This window comes from Lampris incognitus, chromosome 20 (assembly GCF_029633865.1).
Source record: "Lampris incognitus isolate fLamInc1 chromosome 20, fLamInc1.hap2, whole genome shotgun sequence".
In the NCBI taxonomy this organism is placed as follows: domain Eukaryota; kingdom Metazoa; phylum Chordata; class Actinopteri; order Lampriformes; family Lampridae; genus Lampris; species Lampris incognitus.
In genome coordinates, this window is record NC_079230.1 from 27,737,047 (window position 1) to 27,762,893 (window position 25,847).

Sequence of the window (25,847 nt, forward strand, 5' to 3'; positions counted from 1 at the left end):
CACCATGAGAAATGTAGCATAGCCCCAATCATCCCCCATGAGAAATGTAGCATAGCCCCAATCATCCCCCATGAGAAATGTAGCATAGCCCCAATCATCCCCCATGAGAAATGTAGCATAGCCCCAATCATCCCCCATGAGAAATGTTGCATAGCCCCAATCATCCCCCATGAGAAGTGTAGCATAGCCCCAATCATCCCCCATGAGAAATGTAGCATAGCCCCACCCATCCCCCATGAGAAATGTAGCATAGCCCCAATCATCCCCCATGAGAAATGTAGCATAGCCCCAATCATCCCCCATGAGAAATGTAGCATAGCCCCACCCATCCCCTATGAGAAATGTAGCATAGCCCCAATCATCCCCCATGAGAAATGTAGCATAGCCCCAATCATCCCCCATGAGAAGTGTAGCATAGCCCCACCCATCCCCTATGAGAAATGTAGCATAGCCCCAATCATCCCCCATGAGAAATGTAGCATAGCCCCAATCATCCCCCATGAGAAGTGTAGCATAGCCCCAATCATCCCCCATGAGAAATGTAGCATAGCCCCACCCATCCCCCATGAGAAATGTAGCATAGCCCCAATCATCCCCCATGAGAAATGGTGTAAATTGTGCACATTGATTAAAGCAGTTTTTGTTTTTTGTTGTGGGGACCGTTCACTAGACTTTCTCAGGTACCTGGTCACCCCCCCCCCCTTTTCTCCTCAATTGTACCTGGCCAATCACCCCGCTCCCCGAGCTGTCTCGGTCACTGCTCCACCCGCTCTGCCGATCCGGGGAGGGCTGCAGACTACCACATGCCTCCTCCAATACATGTGGAGTCGCCAGCTGCTTCTTTTCACCTGACAGTGAGGAGTTTCGCCAGGGGGACGTCGCATGTGGGAGGGTCACACTATTGCCCCCAGTTCCCCTCCCTCCCCCAAACAGGCGCCCCGACCGACGAGGGTAGGCGCTAGTGCAGTGACCACCCGCAGACACGGTCAGTTGTGTCTGTAGGGACACCCGACCAAGCCGGAGGTAACACACAGATTCGAACTGGCGATCCCCATGTTGGTAGGCAACGGAATGGACCGCTACGCTACCCGGACGCCCAGGGGGCCTGGTCATTACTTTGTGTGGGGCAGTGTACATGCAAAAAATGTATTAAAGCACCCCTCTGCAAGTTGGAGAGTGTGACCTCTGGTTGGTGCCGGTAAGCTTGAGAAGCCTCCATCACTGCTTCCTGAGTGTAAAACTATGACCGGACAAAATAATCACCGAACTCAACCGCTCATATTCATACCACAAAGGCTGAGTCCACCTTCTAGAGACTCTCTCCCCCTCCCTCTCTCTCTCTCTCTCTCTCCCTCTCTCTCTCTCTCTCTCTCTCTCTCTCTCACATGCGCGCTCGCTCATCAGATAAGGGTCATGGTTTTGGATGGAGAAACAGGCGGCTCTCTGCAGAGGAACTCTGACTCTCTTGCATGAATGCTAGTGTTATTCCAACGCATGACGACGCACGGCCAAGGCTTCTGGCCACTCTCTGCATGGACGTTGTGGATTCTGTGGCATACTGGCAAAGACGTGACCTCCCTCTTCATTTCCTCACTGCATGAATCACTGAGAATGAATTCAGAAAAAAAACCCTTGACTCATGTCTCTTTCCTCTCCTCATACACAAATACACAGCTGATATAGGAACTGTGTGTGTGTGTGTGTGTGTCTGTCTGTCTGTCTGTCTGTCTGTCTGTCTGTCTGTCTGTCTGTGTGTTATTGTTTCTCTCCCTTCGTGAGGCTCAAATGCCCTCATTAGGATAGTATAATCACTAACTGCCATTTGGGGACATGTTTTTGTGGTCCCCGTAAGGAAAACGGTCATTTCTGGGCTGGTGGGTAGGGTTTACGGCTATGGGTACAGGTGGGGTTATGTTTAGACTCGGGTCCAGTATTAGAATTAGACTCAGGGTTAGGCTTAGAGTCAGTGGTGGGGAAAGTTATGTAGGGTTTATTTGGGTTAGGCAAACAGGATTTTGATTCTAACTGTCTAATCTAAATCTGTCTGTCTGTCTGTCTGTCCGTCTGTCTGTCCATCCTCATAGCGGTGTGTTGGCTACATTGTCAGAACGGCGGCATGTGCCAGCGGCCCAACACGTGTTCCTGTCCTGAGGGCTGGATGGGCCGTCTGTGTGAGGAGCGTGAGTATTTTATCTGCCGCGTGTCATTCAGCTTCCCTCGCACAATACACGTTTCACAAACATGGCCGCCGCTCTTCTGCTTCGTCTCAGGGAGCTAAACATCACTTCTCCCCGTGTTAAAAAGACAACTTTTAACAACACTCTAATCGAATGCACAAAAAAATTATACATACCTTGGTCTGTCCATATCTGCATCAGGAAGTTTCAGTATGGAAATACACGCGCTCAAAGAAAAAGCATGCAAGGCAATGTATGCATTAAAAACTAAATTATTAAACGTTAAGATTCCAGTTAGAATCTGGACAAAAATATTTGATGATGTTATTTTACCCATAGCTTCGTATGGAAGTGAGGCCTGGGGCCCGCTCAGTGGATTGGAGCGTGGCTCATGGGACAAACACCCGATAGAGGCCCTCCACACTGAATTCTGCAGAAAATATTAAATGTTCAAAGGAAGACACCAAATAATGCCTGTCGAGCAGAACTGGGGCGTTTCCCACTACTGTTAAACATCCAAAAACAGGCCATAACATTTCGGACGCATCTAAATTCAAGCCCAAAAGACACCCTTCCATTCAAGGCATTAAAAACCCAAGAGCTGAACCCTGAAACAGTCCCCTCAGTCAGCTGATGGTGAAGCTAACCAACCAGGCTCCCATCAGCACCGCCTCAAAACACAGCAGAATAACACAAGTTATGAATCAGTCAAAAGATCTGTATTTGAAACGTTGGAGAAATGAAACTAAAACCCAAAGTAGACTAAACTGTTATTTGAGCCTAAACAGAGAATATAGACTGGCTGAGTATCTCCACTCTGTCAGAGATACCAAGCAGAGACGGATCCTGACCACATACAGGCTCAGTGACCACCAATTGTCTATAGAAACGGGAAGACACAGACAAACATGGCTGCCCAGAGAGGAGCGTATATGTGGTCACTGCTGGACAGGGGAGGTAGAAATAGAGATGCACCTCCTCCTCCACTGTGAGAAGTTCTCTTCAGTAAGACACTTCCACTTCGGGGAAATAGCCAAGAAAACACCAAACTTCCTACTGTTAAGCCCAGAGGAGAACCTGGCAGTTCTCCTGGGTGAAGGAACAACAGCTCCTCTGGCAGCTAAATACGTATCTGCCTGCCACAGCCTGCGGCTCTCACAACCACTATAAGATCCCCAAAATTATATGCTATTAAGTCATTGTGTTAAACTGTACATTTATTGCACTGTACTGTATGGCAATAAAAAAAAATTGACTGCTTCCGTAGGCAAAAATATGGAAGCTGCTTATGTGATGACACCTATGTATTTAATATGTGATGTAATGTGAGAATCTTCTGCAAACTGCTTTGGCAACAACATATTTTTGTTCATGCCAATAAAGCTATTTGAATTTGAAAAAAATATTTTTTTGAAAAATTTGAATTTGACAGAGGGGAGAGAGGAGAGAGAGAGAGACAAACAGACAGAGACGGAAAGAGAGAGAGAGAGAGAGAGAGAGAGAGAGCGAGGTCTCCAGTGAAGTGTCCATGTGACTCAGGTTGTCTCGTATCTGCTCAGGTCGACAGGCAGTCTCATTATTTACAGATACTCCTGATGGGTGCTACTTCCCTTCAGTCGCTTCCTGGTTTGCTCTTCAGGAAACGAGTTGAGACAGAATTTATTTCAGGTGCCGTGTCCCCCGCGAGCTCAACATTTCCATGAAGAGGAGAAAATAGTAAACGGACACAATAAACCAACACAAAAAAAAAAAACAGACACTGACGGCAGGTTCAGATGTTGGTCTGGACAGATGAGGTTAAGGTACGCTGTAAAAAAAAAAGAAAAAGAGAAGATGCATTTTAAGTTTTACTGATGACGCTGAGGGAAACCAGTGGTCATGAGATGGTTTTGATTTTTATTTCAGAGAAGGGCTGTGATGGAGAGAGAGAGGGAGAGCACATGTGATGACCTGCTGTGACCTTTGTGTTTATCTGTCCTTTCTCTCCTCCAATAACAGCAATCTGCATCCTGCCGTGTCTGAACGGAGGCCGCTGTGTGGCGCCCTACCAATGCGAGTGTCCCACCGGGTGGACGGGCACTCGCTGTCACAGCGGTGAGTGTGTGTGTCTGTGTGTGTGCAGTTAGGCCAGATGCGTAGTGTGTAAAGGTGTAAAAGTAAAGGTCTGGGCGTCCAGGTAGCGTGGCGGTCTGTTCCGTTGCCTACCAACATGGGGATCGCTAGTTCGAATCCCCGTGTTACCTACGGCTTGGTCGGACGTCCCTACTTGTTTATCTGAAAGACCAGAAATGTGGAAACTTTAAACTGCATTGAAACAAGCAGCCACTGAGGATGCACAAGCCAGTGCATCCTCAGTGCCGGTTCTGAGCCCGGATAAATGGGGTGGGGGGAGGGTCGTTGCGTCAGGGAGGGCATCCGGCATAAAAGCTTTGCCAAATCAAATACGCAGATCATATATCAGATTTCCATATCGGATCGGTCGAAGAGATGGAAATGGATGATCCACTGTGGCGACCCCTAACGGGAGCAGCCAAAAGAAGTAGTAGTAGTAGTAGTAGTAGCAGCAGTAGTAGTAGTAGTAGTATCAATTCTGAAACATGAGTTAAACTCAGTCATAGACAATTAGATGAAAGCACTTAAGGCAGTTTTCTACAAAAAGCTTTTATTTCTAAAAGTGCTGTCAGATGAATCATCATTAGATAACTCAAGATACATAGTGTTAAGTCAAGATACATAGTGTTAAATCATGATACATAGTGTTAAATCATGATACATAGTGTTAAGCCAAGATACATAGTGTTACATCATGATACAAAGTGTTAAATCATGATACATAGTGTTAAGTCAAGATACATAGTTTTAAATCAAGATACATAGTGTTAAATCATGATACATAGTGTTAAATCATGATACATAGTGGTAAGTCAAGATACATAGTGTTAAATCATGATACATAGAGTTAAATGATGATACATAGAGTTAAATCAAGATACATAGTGTTAAGTCAAGATACATAGTGTTAAATCAAGATAAATAGTGTTAAATCATGATACATAGTGTTAAGTCAAGATACATAGTGTTACATCATGATACATAATGTTAAGTCAAGATACATAGTGTTAAATCATGATACATAGTGTTAAATCATGATACATAGTGTTAAGTCAAGATACATAGTGTTAAGTCAAGATACATAGTGTTAAGTCAAGATACATAGTGTTAAATCAAGATACATAGTGTTAAATCATGATACATAGTGTTAAATCATGATACATAGTGGTAAGTCAAGATACATAGTGTTAAATCATGATACATAGTGGTAAGTCAAGATACATAGTGTTAAATCATGATACATAGTGTTAAATCATGATACATAGTGTTAAATCATGATACATAGTGTTAAATGATGATACATAGTGTTAAATCATGATACATAGTGTTAAATCATGATACATAGTGTTAAATCATGAGTCCTATAGTCAGGTCTTAATGAGTAAATGAGTCCGTGTGATTTCACAGTGTTTCAGTACAGAACATTTCATTCCAGATAAGTTGCTTTGACATGGTAAGTTGCTCATGCAGAGTAAAAAAAACCCAAATTTAATTTGATAAACTCTTCTCATCTAATGAAATATTCACCTGATTGTATATATTGTTAAAGTAGTGTATTGAAGTATACTACGTAGTGTATCAGAGTATAAAGTTGGAACAAGCCCGGGCCCTGGTAACATTAGTAGGCGTCTGCTGTCCCACTGTGCTGTTCAAACAGGGCCTATTTTCAATCATATGTTTAATATGTCACCCTGTCATCAAAAGGTCCCCAACCTATGGAAACAACCTACAGTAGGTTACAGTACAGTAGATCACTGCTACACAGCAGTTGCCCCTCTGGGGACAAATAAAACCTACTTGACTTGACAGTGTTTGGCTTGGACACATGTTGGACAAGTCAGGCCCGTGAGGAACCAAAGGATCTGGCCATCCTTGTGTCTGTGAGCAGATAACCTGTGTGAGACCCGTCCGCCCGTCTGTCGTAATGGTCCGTGCCTCCGTTTGTGTCCTCGTGTTGTAGTGAAGCTCGTTGTTTGATCACTCAGGACCCGCCCAGACCTACTGAACAGGCCGTAGAGCGGTCGGGATGCTCATGACAGAGCTGCAGAGGAATGCCTCACGAAGGAATCTCCCCAAACCAGAACACCAGCTTCCTGTGTCACAAAGTACACATTACGCTCGAGCTTGTGCGAGGGCTTTTACATACGTGTTCCCAGGACCGAGAAAGTCACACTGCTCACACACTTCCTGTTAGCGTTGTTCTGTCACGGTGTTTACGGTGTTTAGGTGAACTTAGAAAAAGGATCGGTGCCCACATGAACGGCATTATAAGCAATGGTGATTGTGATATACGTGTGTGTGTGTGTGTGTGTGTGTGTGTGTGTGTGTGTGTGTGTGTGTGTGTGTGTGTGTGTGGGGTGTCAACAGCGGTGTGTTCATCACCATGTCTGAATGGAGGAAGATGCATCAGGCCGAACAGGTGTCATTGCAGCCCAGGCTGGAGTGGGTACGACTGTTCAAGGTAACACACACACAAACACACACACACACACACACACACACACACACACACACACACGCTGAACCAAATATTTGCATTGACACACTCAGTTGTCACACTATCATTACACCTGTTGGACTAGAAACCCCACAGTTTTGCTCACATGGCTGTCATAACCACAAAAAACAGGTAGGAAAGGGATCAGACTAACCCTACTATGTACTATAGTACCAATTTTAGTATACTACATTGAAATGTAGCATAAATGTATATACTTAGGCATCCAGGTGACGTGGCGGTCTATTCCGTTACCTTCCAACAGAGGGATCGCCGGTTTGAATCCCCGTGTTACCTCCGGCTTGGTCGGGGTGTCCTTACAGACACAGTCGGCCGTGTCTGCGGGCGGGAAGCCGGATGTGGGTATGTGTCCTGGTTGCCGCACTAGCGCCTCCTCTGGTCGGTCGGGGTGTATTTGGAGGCGGTGGAACTGGGGGGAATAGCGTGATCCTCCCACGCGCTGCATCCCCCTGGTGAAACTCCTCACCGTCAGGTGAAAAGAAGCGGCTGGTGACTCCACATGTATGGGAGGAGGCATGTGGTAGTCTGCAGCCCTCCCCGGATCGGCAGAGGGGGTGGAGCGGCGACCGGGATGGCTGGGAAGAGTGGGGTAATTGGCCGGATACCATTGGGGAGAAAAGGGGGGGGCCTAAAAATAAAATAAATAAATGCACATACTTGAAAGGTATACTAAAAATGCTAGGGTGTGCACAGTTTTCGTTTAAAAAATCTATTGTGAATCAAATGTACACTAATCTGGAAGAAAATGGTGTCGTTGCATGGTTACCATGGAGATATAGGATGCATGAGCCATAGCCTCTTGCCATAATAGATTTATAATAGATAGTAATGTATTGTAGCTCTTATATTAGAATGACACTGTGTATTGACTGTGTTTTAATGGGTAGTGGATGGGTAGCGTGTTCTGCTAGCACGTGGAACGTAGCAGAGTCCTCCAACACAGCCAGCGAGTCTGTAAAAACTAAAAATACTGTCCAAAGTGAGGGAACTTAAAGGGACAGTAAACCTGTTGATTTGCTTTTTTTTTTGGTGTTGACAACATGTTGAAATAGGCCTGGGATGGTAGAGCTGTATTTTTCCTCATGATAAATTCAACAAAAAACGAATCGCAGCGTCCTCCCATCACTGTCCTCTACACCTACACCCCTTTATATCCTTTATACATGCACGGGTTCATAGCCACATGTTGCCAAATGGGTGTTGAAACATTTAAATGTGTGTATCTGTCTCAGACAGGGGTTCCCAACAAGGTCCCCCAGGTACCACCAGTACTGCAGGTTTTCTATTCTGGCAGGTAGTTCATCACATCCACCTGTTGTTGCAGTTATTCAGCCTCCAATTAGGGAGGTTTTACCCCTGGAACAACAGGTGGATCTGATAAACCACCTGCCAGCATAGAAAACCAGTAAGGACTGGTGGTACCCGAGGACCTGAAGGAGAATCACTGGTCTCACACATGGTACAAACAGTCCGGATAGTGTGGCGGTCTCTTCCGCTGCGATCGCCGGGTCGAATCCCCGCGTTACCTCCGGCTTAGTCGGGCGTCCCTACAGACACAATTGGCCGTGACTGCGGATTGGAAGTCAGATTCGGGTATTTGTCCTGGTCGCCGCACTAGCGGTTGCCCCCCTCCCCGGATCGGCAGAGACGGGGTGGTGCAGTGACCGGGACGGCTCAAAAAGAGTGGGGTAATTGGCCAGATAAAATTGGGTAGGAAAATTGGAGAGAAAAAAAAAAGGACAAACCTGGCAAGCTTGGCTACGAGTTGCTTTAACAGCCATGGCTGTATGGACGGACTCGATAAGGACGGCTGTGCATGTTACTCCCCTTATCATGATGGGACTGGTCTCCAGGCTGAGACGAGTGGCCACCTCAGTCTCAGTTCTGAGAATGTCCCACCATAAAACACTCACAGTAAAGAAGAAAAACACACCGACTATCCCCGAATAATGTCTACATGACCCAGACCACACTGACATCCTGGAAGTTACCAGTCACCTGATTTTGAAATGTTGATCAAAGAATTTAATTTTTCCAAAATATAGCATCTTGTGGAGTGAAACCTCCATCACGCTGAAAAATAACGTTTGCTTGTTGCCTCTTTAACAAGACACTTGATGGTAGTTTGTCGTCCATAATAAAAACCCGCGCTGCTCAAGAAGTGTGCATGGAAAGACTTGTAGGGGGGTGTTGATTTCAATAACACCATCCGCAAATCAAAAAAAAAAGAAAAGGGGAAATTTGCATTCTTGAAGACGTAGCTGGATTTATTTGAGACTAGCAGAGGTACTCGGCATTGCCCGGGGAAAATGTTCTCACCAAAACAATCGTATTACTTTTCTACTCTTTCGCTGATTTCTCTTTCTTTCCCTTCTTGGTTGAGCCAGTCGTGATTGACGATATGATGATGTTTAGAACGCTAGCATGTACCGAAGGTTATGAGGAAAAACATTTCAGTTTGATTGATATGACGTGATAAAAGGCAGCAGGAAAAAGTTGTCACGTGCTTTGTGATGAGTAAGTTAAGAGTGCTCACCACTCTCACTCTTGCAACCTCCAATCCAATTTTGTTGCCACAAAATAAACTCAATTTCGCAAGTAAATCAAAATTTTTTTACTTGGGTTTGAAACATTTTTCGAACTGTGCAATCCTTGGAAAGTGCTGATTCTCAAGATACCTTACCCGGCGTTGCCCGGGGAAAATGTTCTCACCAACACAACCAACACGATCTGATCTTTACTATATAAGCGATGATGAAATATAGGGTAATTTGAGATATGATACATGTGATAAACGAATGTCGAATAAACGAATCTTATTAATGAAAATTATCAAATGTCATAATTTTAAATCTATTCATCAAGCTTCTTTGCCAGTGTGTATATTAATCGCCACAAAATAAACTCATTTTCGCAAATAAATCAAATTTTTTTACTTGTTTTTTGAAATATTTTTCGAACTGTGCAATTCTTGGAAATTGCTGATTCTAAAGATACCTTTCTTTTTGTTGTACAATGAGTATTTCTGGAGTTTTAAGTGAACATACAAGCATACACTCACATATATATATATATATATATATATATATACATACACACACATAGATGTTTTAAATGGACAATATACAGGTTGGCAAGGACTGAATTTTAGTTTTTATCAGGTTTGGCCTTCACCTGATTAGCCTTTTATTGGCTAACCCGTTCTGTCTACTTTATTTCGCCACGTTTTTATTCTATTTATTATCTTAATTTTATTTAAGTTCATTTTATTTTATCCAGTATGGATCTAACGTGTTTTATGCCTTACGCACTTTGAATTCCTTTTTGTATGAAATGTTCTACGCATGCTAACTTAGCTCGCCTTCCCCCCTGAGCGTCCTCAGTCTGACCAGTCAGATATACTATTTATGACACAAGAAACTGTCATCAAATTAGTTTAAATTTGGGGTTGTCCGTTGCCTACCAACACGGGGATCGCCGGTTCGACTCCCCGTGTTACCTCCGGCTTGGTTGGGCGTCCCGACAGAGACAATTGGCCGTGTCTGTGGGTGGGAAGCCGGATGTGGGTATGTGTCCTGGTCGCTGCAGTAGCGCCTCCTCTGGTCAGTTGGGGCGGGGGCAACTGGGGGAAATAGCGTGATCCTCCCACGTGCTACGTCCCCCTGGTGAAACTCCTCACTGTCGGGTGAAAGGAAGCGGCTGGTGACGCCACATGTATGGGAGGAGGCATGTGGTAGTCTGCAGCCCTCCCCGGATCAGCAGAGGGGGTGGAGCAAGGACCGGGACAGCTTGGAAGAGTGGGGTAATTGGCCAGGTATGATTGGGGAGAAAAAAAGGGGGGGAGGGGGACTGGTCAGATGAACTGGGGCCAACAGAGATGACGTCAGCCTGCTGACCAGCCCTGAGCTGCCAGGCATAATGTTTGTTTTCTGTCTCTTCACAGGAAGAGGAAATCGGGATACTATCATTTCTAAAGGTGTCACTCCGCTCCACGTGAATCATCTGATGAAGGGATTTTCTTTGTATAATTATTGTCACAATTGTAAACCATTCATTCTCGTCTCTTGGGGAAGCAAAGCAAGAACCATTTTGTAAGATAAAGCTGTATTTTTTCATATAGAAAGTCAACAGTATTAAACATATGCTGCTATATACTTGTACGATGTGTAAAAACGATTGATGTGATTGTCCAATGTATATGTGTAAACTATTCTCACATTTTTATTAAAGCATAAAATACAATTTAAGAAAAAGATGTTCCTGACGTTTATCTTGCGCTTCACTTATCTCACCGTGCTTTATAAAGGCATCAAGTCTCTTTCGTGGGCGGTAAACATTTTAATCCAGTTTATCAGGGTAGTTGACACCTTTTATGTAAATTTCAAGTGCACGTCTGATTTTACGGTGCCTTCTCCTTACATGCATTTTTCTACGTCATTGCCATTATCATTCAGATGTACTTCAACATCACATGCCGTCTGTGCAGGGACAAGTTTGTTATTGGTGCACCCGGTATGCAGAGTTTGGCTCGGCCCACTTTGCGTTCATATTAGAAGTATTGACTTCCTTTCTCCCAGACAACCAAAATAACATTTGGTAAATCCTTACTGTTGCTGATGAACTGGAAGCCACATGCCAGCCATCCCAACATTAAAAACAGCACCAAGTCTTTGTTACCCATCTCCATCTCATTTATTAAACCACCTAGTCTGAAACAATATACAGGAAAAAAAAAACTTTGTGAGATATATAAAACATTAAAATGCTTATTTTGTCGAGTTTCTGAGCATATCCTAGCTAAGTGCCGACATGGGACATAAACACTGAGTTGCGTTTAGTATTTCGGGTCTACACGGTGACAAATGAGGGAACGTGACTGTAGTTGTAATGGAATAGAAAAACAGTTTATTTTCAGCAAAAAAATTGGATTCGTTTAAGAAACGGCAGTGGTGGTCCTTGCTGCCTTCATACCGGCGAGGTGTGCTGGACTCTGACGCTGGGGCTCATGTCCTCAGCATGACCACTTTCTGCTCAAGCTTTTCACTGTTGCTTCCGGAGAACTCGTCCACCTGAAGCCAATTACAAACGCCGGCGGTGAGTCAACACACAGCGCCACGAGAAAACACATTCAAAACTGTGGCGGTTTAACCAACTGATGGATCATCGATTGTGCAAAGAGCTCACCTTCTCTCCTTTCTTGTAGAAGAAGAATGTGGGCATGCATTTGATTCCACAATGTGACGCCACGTCCTGAAGAGAAGGCGAGACGGGACAGAGAGACATGGGTTAAGAAAGAGACCGGTGTGCACAAACCAAAAGGATATGCATGTGACAAAGACACTGTCATAAAAAGTTTGTGCAACCTAAGATATCACACAACACCCTCTGGAAAGGGATAAAGGAGCTCTGAATGTGTAGGTTTGCATTACAGGTGTCCATCATGGGATTAGAACTACATCCTTCTCTCAGAGCCGGTCTCTGTGCCGGCGACTTGGATGCTTTTCATAACGAGTCTGTCAAAGCGAAACCAAAAGCTCGTACCTTGAACACCAACATTCCTTTCAGAGAACAGATCAAGCCTCGTCACTCCATAAAAATACCCTACATGATTAAAACTATTTGGCCGTATTAGCCATTAACCAACGTTTCCAGTTACAAAAAAAAAAAAAGAAAAGTTTTCTGAAGTGAAAGTTTCAGCCAATATGATATTATTGTATTAGCTGAAACTTTCACTTCAAAATTTACAGAATCTATTTTTCCAGGGTGTCTTCCAAGCTAAATCAGATTTAAAACTCTAGCACAATGTAAGACAAGTTTTTCAACCGCAATTAAAGTGACAGAACAAATGTCGATCAAACTCCAGGTCTGTCTGACTCGGCGGATTTCTCACGGGAAAAGCGGTGCAACAGGAAATTAAACCACCTCAAAGATGCCTAAACCAATCGAGATGTACAGGTTTCTTTACCTGGACTGCTGTAGCCAAGTATGTTTAGACCCCTTTAGGACCTGCAACCAGCATTTCACTGAAGCGTTAGGAGCACCGTGGCAGCAGTTATGTCAGAAAACCTGTTTTGTCACATGAGCCGGTTGTGGCGTTACTGCTTCCACATGGTCTGGTGTACTGGATTACTCTGCATTGCAATGGGTATTAGTGGCATGAACGTACCAGACCCTATCCGCTGTGGCAAAAGCTGAAGAGCAGCTGGTTAACTTAATACAATCCTTACAGGTTTGCCAATAAACATCCATTTCCACCGATTAAAATACAAGTAAACATCCTCTAGAGTTCTTATCTCTTTTCTCCCAAGTGGAGCACTGCCACATCGTTCGTCCCCATTTTTTTTCCCTGAGATTACCCCTTAAATGACCTCTTACTCCTGTAGTAATTTGTGGTTTCCTTACTTCTGCTCATCTTTTGTATCTCAGAAATTCTCATGTTGAGTTAGTGACGGTCTCTACCAGTATTGTGTGTTCTCTGTTCACTTCGCATGTTCGAACTAAGAAAAATACGGGCGGCGAAATATGTAGAAAAAAACTGAATCATTTCATACAGCGGTCTCATAATTTGTTGGAAATGAGCTGTAGAAAACAGCCACCAAGAGCTGTTTGGAATATAAAAAGGTGGCCGATATTATTGCATTGGCTGAGAATGATACACTAATGATTTGGAAATAGCTGGCAAGAAGCAGTCAATCGTGTACCATGAAACCACTCTGAGATCTTAGCTGAGGATCCAGTAGATATCAAACATAGAAGCTAATCGCTCACGGACTAACTCAGCCAGAAAAATGTGCGTGGTGCCGTTAAGTAGCCCAGTGGACTGCTGTCCAGAGTAGCCATTGTGTTTATGTGTCAGTGTATTTGTTGGGACGGGGGCTCATTGTGTTGGAAACTCCCTTGTTTTGTGTCGGTCAGCAGGTATAGCTTTGTAACCGAGAGGCTGGGGAACCAGTTGTCAGCAACATCTCGGCAGCGCCAGTAAACCCTGCCCGGGAAAACAAAAAAACAACAACAAAAAATACCGAAAGTCATTCTGGGGAGAAGTGTTGCATGCATTAACATGTACCTGCGCCTCGTCCACATCCACCTTTAGGAAAATAACGTTCTTGTTTTCTGGTTTCTTTGACATGGCCTGTGAAGGGAATGGAGAAGAGTCAGTGAGAAGAAATTGGTGAGGGTAAATTGAACCACATCTGATCTGACTGGTGTTAAGAAAGGATGTCCTGTCTATTCCATGAATCACTGCCTCAGTTATGGAAATAAGTAGATAACAGATGTAGTAGTAATCTTAGATATGGAAATAATTAGATAATGTAGTAATCGTAGATATGTAAATAAGCACATAATGGATATAGTAGTAATTGTAGATAGAATGAGGGGGGAGACGTACATCTTTTCCAAAATTAATTGAAAAGAAATTAAATGAGGAGGAAAACATTCCTCACTGCTGACAAGGGCAAATTCAACTCCGTTTCAACCAGGTCAACAACAAAGCCAGTGTTCACTAAAGGGCTTCTCCATTCATGAAGGTATCCAAGTGTTTGTGATCTGAGGTGAGATCCGTTTGCTAAAAGGTTGCCTGGGAACAACGTTCTCTAGAGAGCTGCATCAGCGCTCTCTCCTTTCCACCCCTCCCTCTACGGGGATGCCTTTATAGAACGGACCGTCATTAGCCTAAAAGAGGCAGAATGTATCTTCCAAACTTATTAAAATCATACCCCTTACATCCATGGCTGCCATAGTAAGCCAAGGCAGTCTTCTGAGACGCATGTCCAAATTTAAAAATCAAACCAAAAAGGTCAAATATGCCACACACTTTTTCATTGCACCACTTTTGAGTTTGCATTAGAGGGATGGGTCCATCCAGCAGTTGCAGCTTAGGTCAAAACTTCAGTCATACTGACACATGGCACCGTGAATGAAAATACACGCAAGCCCAAATCTGCAAGTCCCCAAGGAGTAAAAACAAAGTGCAACCAGTCTGGAAAACGTCTGCCAAGCCTTACAAAACATCAGCTTACAAGGAATATAGGGCCGATCTGTTGACAGGGCCCACACCACGCGGCTGTGAAGTCCACCACCACCAGTTTGTCTCCAGCCTCTTCCAGGGCTGCATTGAAGGACTCCTACAATGAAAACACAGGTTGCAAGTAGTGTTATAGCACCGTTATAATCTATGACGTGTGAAGGATTGTTAAACCTCACTTTGACAAACTGTAAACACGTCAAGTTGTTTTTCTACCTTTTTGCACGAACCTTCATAATAAAAAGTGTCGAAATCATAGCAGGAAGTTTCATTTGAAGGGAGTTGGACATTTCAAGTCTTTTTGGGGGAAATTAAAAGGCGCTATTCTGGATATGCATTTGTATTTTGGTGTGGTGATCCTATGCGGTTCTTCTTTCTCCCTCGTTGTATTAAACCAGGGGTCCCCAATTACTTTTCATAGCGGGCAACTTTTAGGGCCACTCAACCTCCAGCAGCATGTTGTTCGTTAGTTTGTTTTGGTGTCGATACGTTGCAGGCATTATAATTTAAAAAGAGATTTTTCACGTATTTTTCTATGTATTACTAGTCTTACTTTAACCAAGAAATTAAATTTTTATTTTTTTTGGTAGGGAAATACAAAAAAAATTCTTCCTTCTGGCATTTCTCCGAAAAATTCTCGCGGACCATAAATCAACCCGTCACGGGCCGGACGTGGCCCGCGGGCCGCCTATTGGGGACCCCTGTTAATTAAACGCTCGATCGCGGAGAAGCTTCGAGTGCTTTGGATCACTTGGCGCAGGCGCCCGAGAGAGCAGTGCCGCGCATGCTCAGTAGGTCGAATGGAACCTGCGAAATGCGCGACTAGGCCGCAACATTGTTAAGAGTAACGTCAATCACACACGCAAGACGTAAACAAAAGGACGCGCCCGCCACCATGTACTATAGAGCTCGCGCTCAGCTACGCAAAAATTTGATAAAAAAAAAAGAAAAATAAGAAGCCAGCAGCCTCTCACGTTTCAGAAAATGGATGACGTGTGCACCGGCGGCTATGAACGGAGGCCTGCGTCCGAGCCACTCATCACCATCATCGCGAAACATGTTTCTGAGGCTGAATGTAGTTCCGGCTACACCGCCCGTCAGTAGCGTTGGTATACGTCATTCCATTGACTCTATTGGGATCCAACTGGGCAGCACTCGCCCGACCGCAGTCGCGCCCGTCTCAACGTCCCACCGCCGTCCAAGTGATCAATGGGAACAATTAGCGCATGCGCACCAACACTGTAGGCCCGATCGATCGGTAGGATGACATGCTGGAACCGCCATGTCATATGTTCTTATTCAATTAAAGTGTATGGCTAGTTAGGAGGCCTAACTCACTGGCAGTGCACTCTGGCCGGGGCTGGGGAGGGGGGGGAGACAGTCCACGATTCCTCGTCTATCGATGTTGACGGGCCTACCTACCCGAACTGTTTTAAGTTACTACATTTTAATTGCTGGCCATCCCCGGAGCGACGGGTCCTGGTCCGAGCCCGGCACTGCGCCGTGTATCTGAGCGCGTCATCATGCGTCACAGCCGCCGCTGCGGTTCGTTACCGACTTCCCGCACGAGGAAAGACTGCCGGGAGAGAGGGGGGGGGGCGCGTGGTTGCCCAAGTCCACAAAAGCGTCGCGGACGGCAGCATTAAAAGCCGTCGAAAAAACAAAACAAACACACACACACACGCGTCAGTGTATCGTAACAAAACGGACACTCACCAAATCTTCGATTTCGGGGATCATGGCGATTTCAGTGCTAGACGACGAGGCCTCTCCCGGTTTAGCGCGCGGACTGAAGCGGACTCGGCCGGGCGGCGCGCGCCGCCCCGGTTTTATCCCGCGCCGCGGGAAATCCCTCCCCTTACGGAAACCGGAGGATCGGCTTCATTGTGTCCATTTAAACCCCGGGGTTCCGACAACAAGTCGCAGTGTGAGCGGATGTAGCCGCCACACAGGCAACACGACGAACGAGATGCATTACCAACACACCCATCAATCAAATTTAGATAATTGACACTTTTTTTGCTTTTTCTCAAACCAAGCACAGCTGACACAAATTCACCCCTGGCATGAAAATCCCAAAGGGTTTGTGTCTCTTTTGTGTTGTGTGAACTGATTCGGCTTTCTGGAATGAGATTTATGTTAGGTTGACCAGAACAGTGTGCGAATTCGTATCAAAAGCAAGGCATCGAAATCGGCCAAAAAGTAAAACCTGTTACTAAGCAGGGAAAACGTTGCCAGCCCGCATGACACCTACTGACGTACGTGATTTCCCGTCAGGTACGCCGATCCTTCCCCCTGACGAGGGTTTCCCCCCGTTCTGCTCAACAAAACCCTGGGGCGGAATATAAGGTGGCGACAGATCATACGTTTACCAAACCAAGCATGGGGCACGAATGGCAAAGATAGGACTGATGACGGTTTCACGGATGCACGTCTCGTTCATATCTACCTGCGATTTGTGCGGACGTTCTTCAAGTCAGGATGACTTGACAAATTCCCGGTGCATTGTCGAATTCTGTATCCCCGTCGAGATCTGTCCCCCCTATGGAAACACGTTAGCTATCGGTTACGATTAGGTGAAGGTCAGCGTTAGGTTAAGGTTAGGGCTGGGTTGAGGTTGAGGTTAAATTGCGGTTGGGGTTAGGTTAAGGTTAATCAAGCGTACCGCCAGTGTTGTATTGAACGATGGCTAGGGGGGGAAACATCTCGACGGGGAAACAGAGTTCGGTACAACACCGCCTGCTGACCGGAGTGGGGGGGGGGGGCTGCACTGTTTTGTTAGGGCGTAACTTACTTCCGGGTGCTTGTTTTTTGGACTTTTTTTTTTTAGGGCTTTACCCATAATACATCCATGGGTCACCTTACAGCTGTGTTTAACCTTTTGTCCAATAGAACACCATATGTAAATAGTGTTTGATTAAATTGTCAGTAATCCCAAAACCCTTACCAACTTTTATTACTGCTGTTAACCTCTTGTACTCCCAAACTTCTGTTGTCTATTGTCTTCTAATGTTGATCCATGGGAGCTGTGATTCTTCAAGCTACTACAGTTGGAAGTCATCATCAGATAAGGTGATCAGTTAGCTTTTTATACATAATTATTATAAAACCATTGCCTAAATAGTTTTGTGAGACATCACGGATACTGATGGCTGTAAATTGAACTTTGGATAGGGGTTGGGACTAGTAAAGTTCTCAACTTCTTCTTACCTCTTTTGAACATGATCGGTATTATTTGAGTTGCTTATTGTCGCTTATATGTTGCCAATGTTTGATTTTATCGCTCATGTTTTCTTCAATACGATCAATACAATTGGTCAATCGATTGATTGAAGCTGTGAAATAACACTGAAATCTCCAATAGGAACCAACAGACCTTTGACAGCAAACATTATACGTCACTCGTCTTTGTGATTTCATCAGTTCTGTCACAAAGTGAGATGACAGGCGATCGATCAGGGTTGTGGTTAAGAATGAACCGGTTGCCCGGTCTTGTGAATCCACCAGACACTACCGGGACTCAATCTGCCTCCATCTTTCCTTACCATGCAAATGAGGCTCTCAGCATCATGACCACTGCAGCCTCATGAAATGTAAATCAGGGTCTAAAGAGACCCCCTCTTCATTCCCCATCAAACAAAAAGCTGGAATAGGCAGTTGGACGCAGACGGTGTCTGTTGGGTTTGCTCTCGGTGAAGAGGGACGGGGATCTTCAAAGGGCTCCTCTCTTTTCCGCAGCTGTGATGTGCACGATGCCTATGAATGAAGACCACGCCGACCTCTGTCGTGTTGGACGCTCACAGCCTTCAAAGTGAAATTCACCATTTATTCTTTTACTATGCTCAGGAATGGTAGGTGGAAGAAAACAAAACCATAAATATTCTCAGTAAACGTTTGGTTTTTTTTAAAGACACAGATGAAGAAATGAATAATGGATCTGCAGTAAACAATACATGAGTGAAATATGCAATAGAACTGTTAAAGGCCACCAAATGTAAAGTCCCGGCAGGGCACAGCTAACGTGCACATGGGCAAACTTATCAATACTTACTATATTTCAAGTCTATTGACTAAAGAGGTATAGTAACATAACATAACAGTATCTTGTTCGCAAGTTATGACTAACAATACAAAATAGTTCATATGAGTTATGGACAATCCGAACATATCTGGGTACTTGAAGCTGCATAGCCACATGCTCCCGTTTCTGATAAGTCCGTCTTCTTATTTTCCACCTCATACTTTGACGACGGCCTTGCCAATGTTCTCTCCCTGCAGCATCCCCATGAAAGCAGCTGGCATGTTCTCAAAGCCGCTTGTGACGTGCTCCCGGCACTGCAGTTTACCCTGAGGATGCAGACAAGAAATATCAAAATCACAACTTTGCAGATGTACTCAAATTGTACCAAAGCGGGCTCAGCTCACTACTGGAGAGAGCCTCCTGCAAAACAAAAGTGCAGACAGATTTGTCTTAACTTTAAATGGCCATTAAGAATCGTGTAAACACGGTACTGACACTCATCTGGGGTCTCATTTATAAAACAGTGTGTAGGATCCTTACTAAATGTGTACGTGCGCACAAAAGCTGAAAATGGCATGTGCCAAAAGAAAAAAAAAATCAGACTTAAATGTGTGAGAGGCATCATTATACAGTCTGGCTTCAGTTCACCACCTCACCATCTGCAATGAAGTACAGCTGCACACATTCTCCAGTCAAGTTTGTTTTTACAGATCACACATTTTGCGCGGGAAGTGGCGTACGCCTCTTTCAGGCTCCGTTTTGTGCGACGCTGCGTTCGCCCTGGTCTTTTCTCAGCAGTTTTCAGACTAAGAAATTGGGTCTCAGCCGGGGGGCCAGGTGGGTCGCAAGATGCCCACCATAAACACATTTGGTTTGGAGAGAATAATAATAATAATAATAAAAAACTGAGGTTTTAAGGCGCTTCTCATCTGGGGAGACGGATCTCGAAGTGCTTCACAGATAAACCACTACAGTAAGACATAAAGAAAATATATGCAGCGCCCCCATGCCGCGGTGATGGGCATGAAACCTTAAATTAACTAAACTCTCTCTTGGGGGCGCCCTGAGTTCTTTTTAACTTATGTATATGCAAATAATAATTTACAATGTTTTGAAGAAAAAGGTAATACTTTCATACTTTTTGAGTCAGTGTAAACGACGTATTAATGTATTTCCAAATATCGCTGAAGTAACGCATCTCGTGAAAGAAGACTGAAAAGGGGAATACTGTAACTGAACAATACAGAGAGAGTTGATAGCTCTCTCTCTTTTTGACAGGTAATGACAATTCATTTATTATTTTACTGCAAAAAATACTTGGTGAGTCCCGGGCAAAAAAGTATCTCCAGATGTGGGTCAGAGTATGAAAAAGTTTGGGAACCCCTCTTTCATATTGCAGGGGGATAACTGGACATCCAAATGAGACAATCAGTAAAGTAAAAACAGTTCAGGCGTCTGAACCGAGTGGGGAAACAGAAGAAATGCGTTTGTTCTCCCCAACGCTGACCTCTCTCATCCACGCCATCAGTCTCTTGAGGGACTCGGGGTGTTTGTGCTCCCATCTACTCTGCATGAAGCCCTCCATCTTCAGCTGTTTGAAGATCATGGTCAGATGGGGGTACGGACCTGGAGGAGAGTGAACGGTCGGGGGGAAAACAACACATCAGCCCCTAGTGAACTATGGAGATCTGTGACACAGTCATGGTCTGCTTTTGTGTCCATTTGAATAATTTAGACAGTAGAATGAGTAGGTCCAGTTGAATCCCAGCATATCAGTAACACTGGACAATGGCGCCCTCTAGTGAACAGAAACGACATTTTAAGGCGACTGCATTGTTAATGCCTGTCACTAGAGGGCGACATTGCATTACAGGGCAACAACGCCATCTCTGCATGTCTCGTTAATAAACAAAACCAAACTGATTGATTTAAAGCAGTGAGCAAAACAAATCATGAGCTTCATGAAGGACAACACACACCTGTCTGTGGTGTGGTGTCGTTGTACACAGAGATGCTTCCACATACGGCTATTCTCCCAAAGTCCTTCATCTGCTGCAAGGCCATGCTGGAGAAAGGGCCTCCAACCTGCCAGAAACAGACAAACGTTCACGTATGAGTGGAAAATATCAAAGAATTCGAAGCCATTTGATTATTTCACACTTTGGCCATTTATGCTGCAGACACTGAGGATAAGAAGGAGTGCACCGGTGGAATAAAGCCTCCAATTTCATTCATCAACATTGCAGTAACCATGAAAAAACAAATCAGTGCAACGCTCGGGGGGAAAGATACCCTGTTAATATTTAGTGACAGAGCAACCATTCAGAGAAAAAAAAACCTCTCGGGATAATGAAAAGCAGTCGTCCAAGGGGAGAGGCTGAAATGTTCGTTTAGTTGAAGTAAGGTGGATATGAAAAGGTAATTCAACTCGAATCCTGACCTTCATCAAAGCAAGCAAGACAAGCAAGCTCACATAGAGAGGAATCTGATAAACGGTGTGTTTGCTGACATCTGCCATTTCTAGAGCTCCTGAGAAGTTATCATTTACTGTGATCACTGGCATAGTAGGATCCAAAGTCTCTTTGGAGTTGGCAGGTCATTTAATGATGCACTTTTACTGATAACACAGCCTGAACATCAAGAACTAGGTTGAGTCTTGTTTCAGTCCTTAAATTAGGGACACCTTCAAATCCCCTTACTATAGACTGCAGGGTGGGCAAACACTCACGCTCATAGATATAGATGGAGGAGGATGCCTCGCGCCCACTGCCCCCAAATATCCTCCCTGGTGTTTTTCATAGCTGAGAAAGCAGACAGTTGACACTGGGGGTAAATGGGAGTCTTTAAATGCCAGGGACAATGCTTACATTCTCAAAGTAGCAGTCGTAGCCCTCCACGGAGGCCTTCTTCAGAGCCTCCTCCAGTGAGCCAACGCTTTTATAGTTGAAGGCTTCGTCAAAGCCCAGCTCCTTGAGGAAGGCAACCTTGGCGTCGGACCCGGCGGAGCCCACCACTTTGCAGCCCTTGATCTTGGCAATCTGGCCCACCACTGAGCCAACCGCGCCAGCTGCTGCATTAACCAACAGCGTCTCTCCCGCCTGGAGCCTCAACACCTCCTCTATACCATACAGAGCAGTCAACCTGGGGACAGGGAGGGAGGGAGGAGGAGAGAGGGGCGGGGGGGTAAGGTGGAGATTTATTTCAAAGACCGACTTTCAACCAGGCCAAATAGAGCAATCTCTTTCAGCTATTCTAAATAAACTTTTTTTGTGATGGTTTCCATCATGAGTCAAAGGCTGCTTTTGAGATAAACGGATAACATATCTGCTGGACAAAACATCTGGAGGCCCAATCGTTTATTTTGTCAGAGGACGATAAAACCCAGTTGTTTGTTTTTTTTGCTCCCAGGCTTAGCATCTCAGGAAAAAAGGTTTCGATAAGATTACAACTTACCAGAACTACATTTGAAGTTTTTCTGACTAATTTACAATTTAAACTACTGACCTCGGTCCATTCATCTTAAGATATTCATTCATATGGAGAGGGTTCATTACCCATTAAGGCTCTATATCAGCAAAGTCCTGCTTCACATTCAACACAGATTACACATCACACACAGCCCATCACATCTACAGTCTTCTGCTACTGGCCACCGGCAAGGACTGCTTTACTTAAAAGTACCTGGACAGTCACTGGTGAGAGTGGGATTAGTATTATGCATGCATGCATGCAACTTATGTATGCACCAAAGCCAGCTTTACAGAACAACTTGTGGCGATGGTGTCATCCAAAGCTCAAAGTCGGCGGAGTCCATCTTACCCCGGCATGCCGATGGCACCTAGAGCCAGGGACATGGGGACGTCTTGAGGCCAGTCAGCCATGATGGGGGTCAGGCCGGTGCCATCGCAGACAGTATGGGTCCTCCAGCCACAACGACCAACAACATGGCTGCCCACTGGAAATGCTGGGTTATTACTTTGGATCACCCTGTAGGAAACAAACAGTACAAACAAACGAGGTTATTAGTAAATTCAAGTGTTGTCTAGTGAACCCAGTGCTTACTGACATGCATCATATTGTGACAGATGTCAATAAGCACCACTCATGTTTGTATTGATGGGCAATTGCAGTTGTGGTCCGTGATGTGTATTTTAATGTTTTTCCTCATACAACAGACACTGTGGTGTCCAAGACAAATTTCCAACTGTTTTTTTTTTACCTCCCCTCCCCCTCCCCTTTTCTCCCAATTGTACTTGGTCAATTACCCCACTCTTCCGAGCTGTCCCGGTATCTGTTCCACCCCCTCTGCCAATCTGGGGAGGGCTGCAGACTACCATGTCTCCTCTGATACATGTGGAGTCGCCAGCCGCTTCTTTTCACCTAACAGTGAGGAGTTTCACCAGGGGGGCGTAGCGCGTGGGAGGATCACGCTATTCCCCCTAGTTCCCCCTCCCCCCTGAACAGGTGCCCCAACCGATCAGAGGAGGCGCTAGTGTAGCAACCATGACACATACCCATATCTGGCTTCCCACCCGCAGACACGGCAAATTATGTCTGTAGGGATGCCCGACCAAGCCGGAGGTAACACGGGGATTCGAACCGGTGATCCCTGTGTTGGTAGGCAACGGAATAGACCACTGCGCTACCCGGATGCCCCAAGACAAATTTCCTTTGGGAAATTAAAGTCTGTCCTGTCTTAAAACACCCAAAATGAAAAAAGGGAGGACAATGCCATGCCTCAAACAAGCAGCAGATGAGCGTTATATATATGTTCAGTGTCTATGCACAGAAAACACATGGCATGATGCAACTGTGTAAATCAACTCATTTACTGGCCCTTGGGAAAGTTTAGTCAAAGAATGATTTGTTTAGCTCTGATGATATAAAAGACTCTTTGGTCATGAAAACAGATTGAAATACTTGCGGCTTGAACGTTCAGAACGCCCTGCCAAGAACACTGGAATTGCTTGCTTTCATTCTGAGTCACTGAGAATCAAAGACCCACTAATTACCAGCAGGTGCATGGCCTTTTCTGTTCTGGTAAACACCGGGCATGCTCGTCACAGCACCACACATGACAGCATTTCTGTGCGTACACATGTGTTTGTGTGCATGTACGTGTGCGTATGTGTGTTTCTTACTTGGCCACTTGTGCTCCAATCATCACTTCCCCTTCATTCATGCGAACTCGACTGAATGGTCTGAGGTGGGGAAACACCAGAGACCCAAATCAATAGTCATGACATAACACTGAAGACATAAAAATGTAATATAACGAGACTGCTCTTATCAACCATCAATAAATAGTTTACCGGTCGCACATTAGATGGCTCAAAACATGTTATTCAAATATCTTCCTAAAGTACCTCATGTATGGGTCCACACTGAGAAACACTGCTTCCAAAAGCACCTCTGCAAAAAAAAAAAAATCATAACAATGGAAAAAGGAGAAAAAACAGACGATGCATGTTCATCATATGAGGGTATCTTTCTTTGTGTCTAAGGCATCCTTAAAACACACGCTAACATATGCTGTTGACAAGACTTGTTGAATATGCAAACTGGTAAAAAGTGGTTTACCTCCATCTCTTGGCTCAGGTAGCTGCTCCAGTCTGAGCTCAAAGTCGCTCTCCTTGGGGAAGCCTTCAAAGTGCTTGGTCAGAATCCATGTCTTGGCTTGCACCATGGTTCTTTGCTTTGGACAGCTATGAGAGAGAGCAGCTGTTCAATATTACCCAGAGGGACAGTAACATTATGACGTCACCATGTCTTGGTAAGTACTGTGCAATATCTTAGCAATGCTTCATTTATCTTTGGTGTTGACCAGGCAAGTGAAAGACATTATCCATATAAACCCTGCTGATACATGAAGGGAAGATGCAGACAAAGAAGCGGGGAAAAGTTTTTTTTTTAAACACTGATCGTCTAAACTTACGTTTGACCCTACAGCTGTTAACAGTGGGAGACGGTACTGCAAAATGTGCTAGTTGCTAACTTGCGTTAAACTATAATAAAAAAAACCGTCCACGTGATTTTTTGTGCAACGCTGTATAAAAAATTTAAAAAATCAGGCAGCCAATAAAAGACACCAAGGACATGTAATCGCATTACTAATACACAAAACAGGCCCATATAATGACGCATGCACACATCCGAATAAAGAATGAAACAAGTCCAAATTCAGAGACCCCACTCGTAGCGGAACGGCAAGCACGCATCTGAAGCTGAGAAAGTGTGCAGTGATTCGCACAACACCCATAGGGGGTCTTGACAGCAAAACCACCGTTACAGACAAGCCATCCGTTTTTTTGCATCCGTCTTCTATTAACAGCCGATCATTTACCAAAGTTAGCGTGTGATTCTATGGACGGCATTACCGCTAGCTGACTGACTTACCCGTTACTATTTTCCATAAAGGACCGAGGCGAAATAACCCGAAGGGAAAGTGGGAACTGGGGCGACACTGTCCCCCCCCCCCTGCTGAAACGTGGGCGGGGAGGCGGGAGATGCGGCGTGAATAAGACATTTGATTGGCTCGGAAAGTTTGGCGCCCGCCCCTTCTTGTCCGACGCAGACGTAACGTCAACGTAACGTATCTGCGTCATCTGGTTCGGATACGGGGCGCGAACGGCGAGGGAGGTGTCCATATCTACTTTGTGCGTTTTTTTCCCGGGTGAAGTGACGTTTAACAGATAAGAGTCCGACAAAACATCCCGGCTAACGGGAGTCTCGGTAGTTCACCTTTAAATTACAAACGTAAACCTTTAAAACTTAAGTTTTATCGAAGTTGAGTTACTCGGTAGTTTTAATTCGCTGCTAATATCTGCGTTGACGTTCTTTAGCTTCAATGCTAATGCTGACTACACGGTGAAGGACTCCGGGCGTCGAGTCAAGCTAGTTTTGGTAACGTTGACATGGTTCTGGTAACGTTGACATGGTTCCGGTAACGTTGACATGGTTCTGGTCCAATTTATTTCCTTTTAAGCGCCGTTT

The 25,847-nt window shown here is 44.8% G+C and overlaps 3 protein-coding genes across 3 annotated transcripts in view; 1 reads left to right on the top strand and 2 right to left on the bottom strand.

The window, feature by feature from the left end:
• Positions 1–11,624, top strand: part of svep1 (sushi, von Willebrand factor type A, EGF and pentraxin domain containing 1) — a 164,898-nt gene extending 153,274 nt beyond the window's left edge. Inside the window, 4 exon segments of the mRNA XM_056300497.1 lie at positions 2,085–2,180; positions 4,176–4,271; positions 6,657–6,750; positions 10,751–11,624. Of these exon segments, the coding sequence (XP_056156472.1) occupies positions 2,085–2,180; positions 4,176–4,271; positions 6,657–6,750; positions 10,751–10,781 (317 nt within the window). The 3' untranslated portion in view covers positions 10,782–11,624.
• On the bottom strand, positions 11,477–16,707 carry txn (thioredoxin). Its single transcript, XM_056300498.1, has 5 exons — positions 16,550–16,707; positions 14,829–14,933; positions 13,874–13,939; positions 11,992–12,057; positions 11,477–11,876 (listed from the first exon to the last, which is right to left on the bottom strand). The coding sequence occupies exons 1-5, from the start codon at positions 16,571–16,573 to the stop codon at positions 11,811–11,813; spliced, it is 327 nt and encodes a 108-aa protein (XP_056156473.1). The 5' UTR covers positions 16,574–16,707; the 3' UTR covers positions 11,477–11,810.
• A 1,925-nt stretch (positions 16,708–18,632) lies between these two features.
• Positions 18,633–25,324, bottom strand: LOC130130652 (prostaglandin reductase 1-like). Its single transcript, XM_056300411.1, has 9 exons — positions 25,251–25,324; positions 24,435–24,559; positions 24,221–24,266; positions 23,996–24,055; positions 22,674–22,841; positions 21,722–21,995; positions 20,834–20,939; positions 20,362–20,480; positions 18,633–19,180 (listed from the first exon to the last, which is right to left on the bottom strand). The coding sequence occupies exons 1-9, from the start codon at positions 25,265–25,267 to the stop codon at positions 19,070–19,072; spliced, it is 1,026 nt and encodes a 341-aa protein (XP_056156386.1). The 5' UTR covers positions 25,268–25,324; the 3' UTR covers positions 18,633–19,069.
• Positions 25,325–25,847: the final 523 nt, after the last annotated feature.

Coding starts and splice junctions, on each gene's coding strand:
- txn (XM_056300498.1), bottom strand. CDS start 16,573: ATGATCCCCGAAATCGAAGATTTG. Junction 13,940..14,828: donor AGATCGGCCCTATATTCCTT/GTAAGCTGATGT, acceptor TTCCCTTCACAG/GCCATGTCAAAGAAACCAGA. Junction 12,058..13,873: donor TGGATGTGGACGAGGCGCAG/GTACATGTTAAT, acceptor CCTTCTCTTCAG/GACGTGGCGTCACATTGTGG.
- LOC130130652 (XM_056300411.1), bottom strand. Junction 20,940..21,721: donor ACGACTGCTACTTTGAGAAT/GTAAGCATTGTC, acceptor TGTTTCTGGCAG/GTTGGAGGCCCTTTCTCCAG. Junction 19,181..20,361: donor TGATGGCGTGGATGAGAGAG/GTCAGCGTTGGG, acceptor CTGCATCCTCAG/GGTAAACTGCAGTGCCGGGA.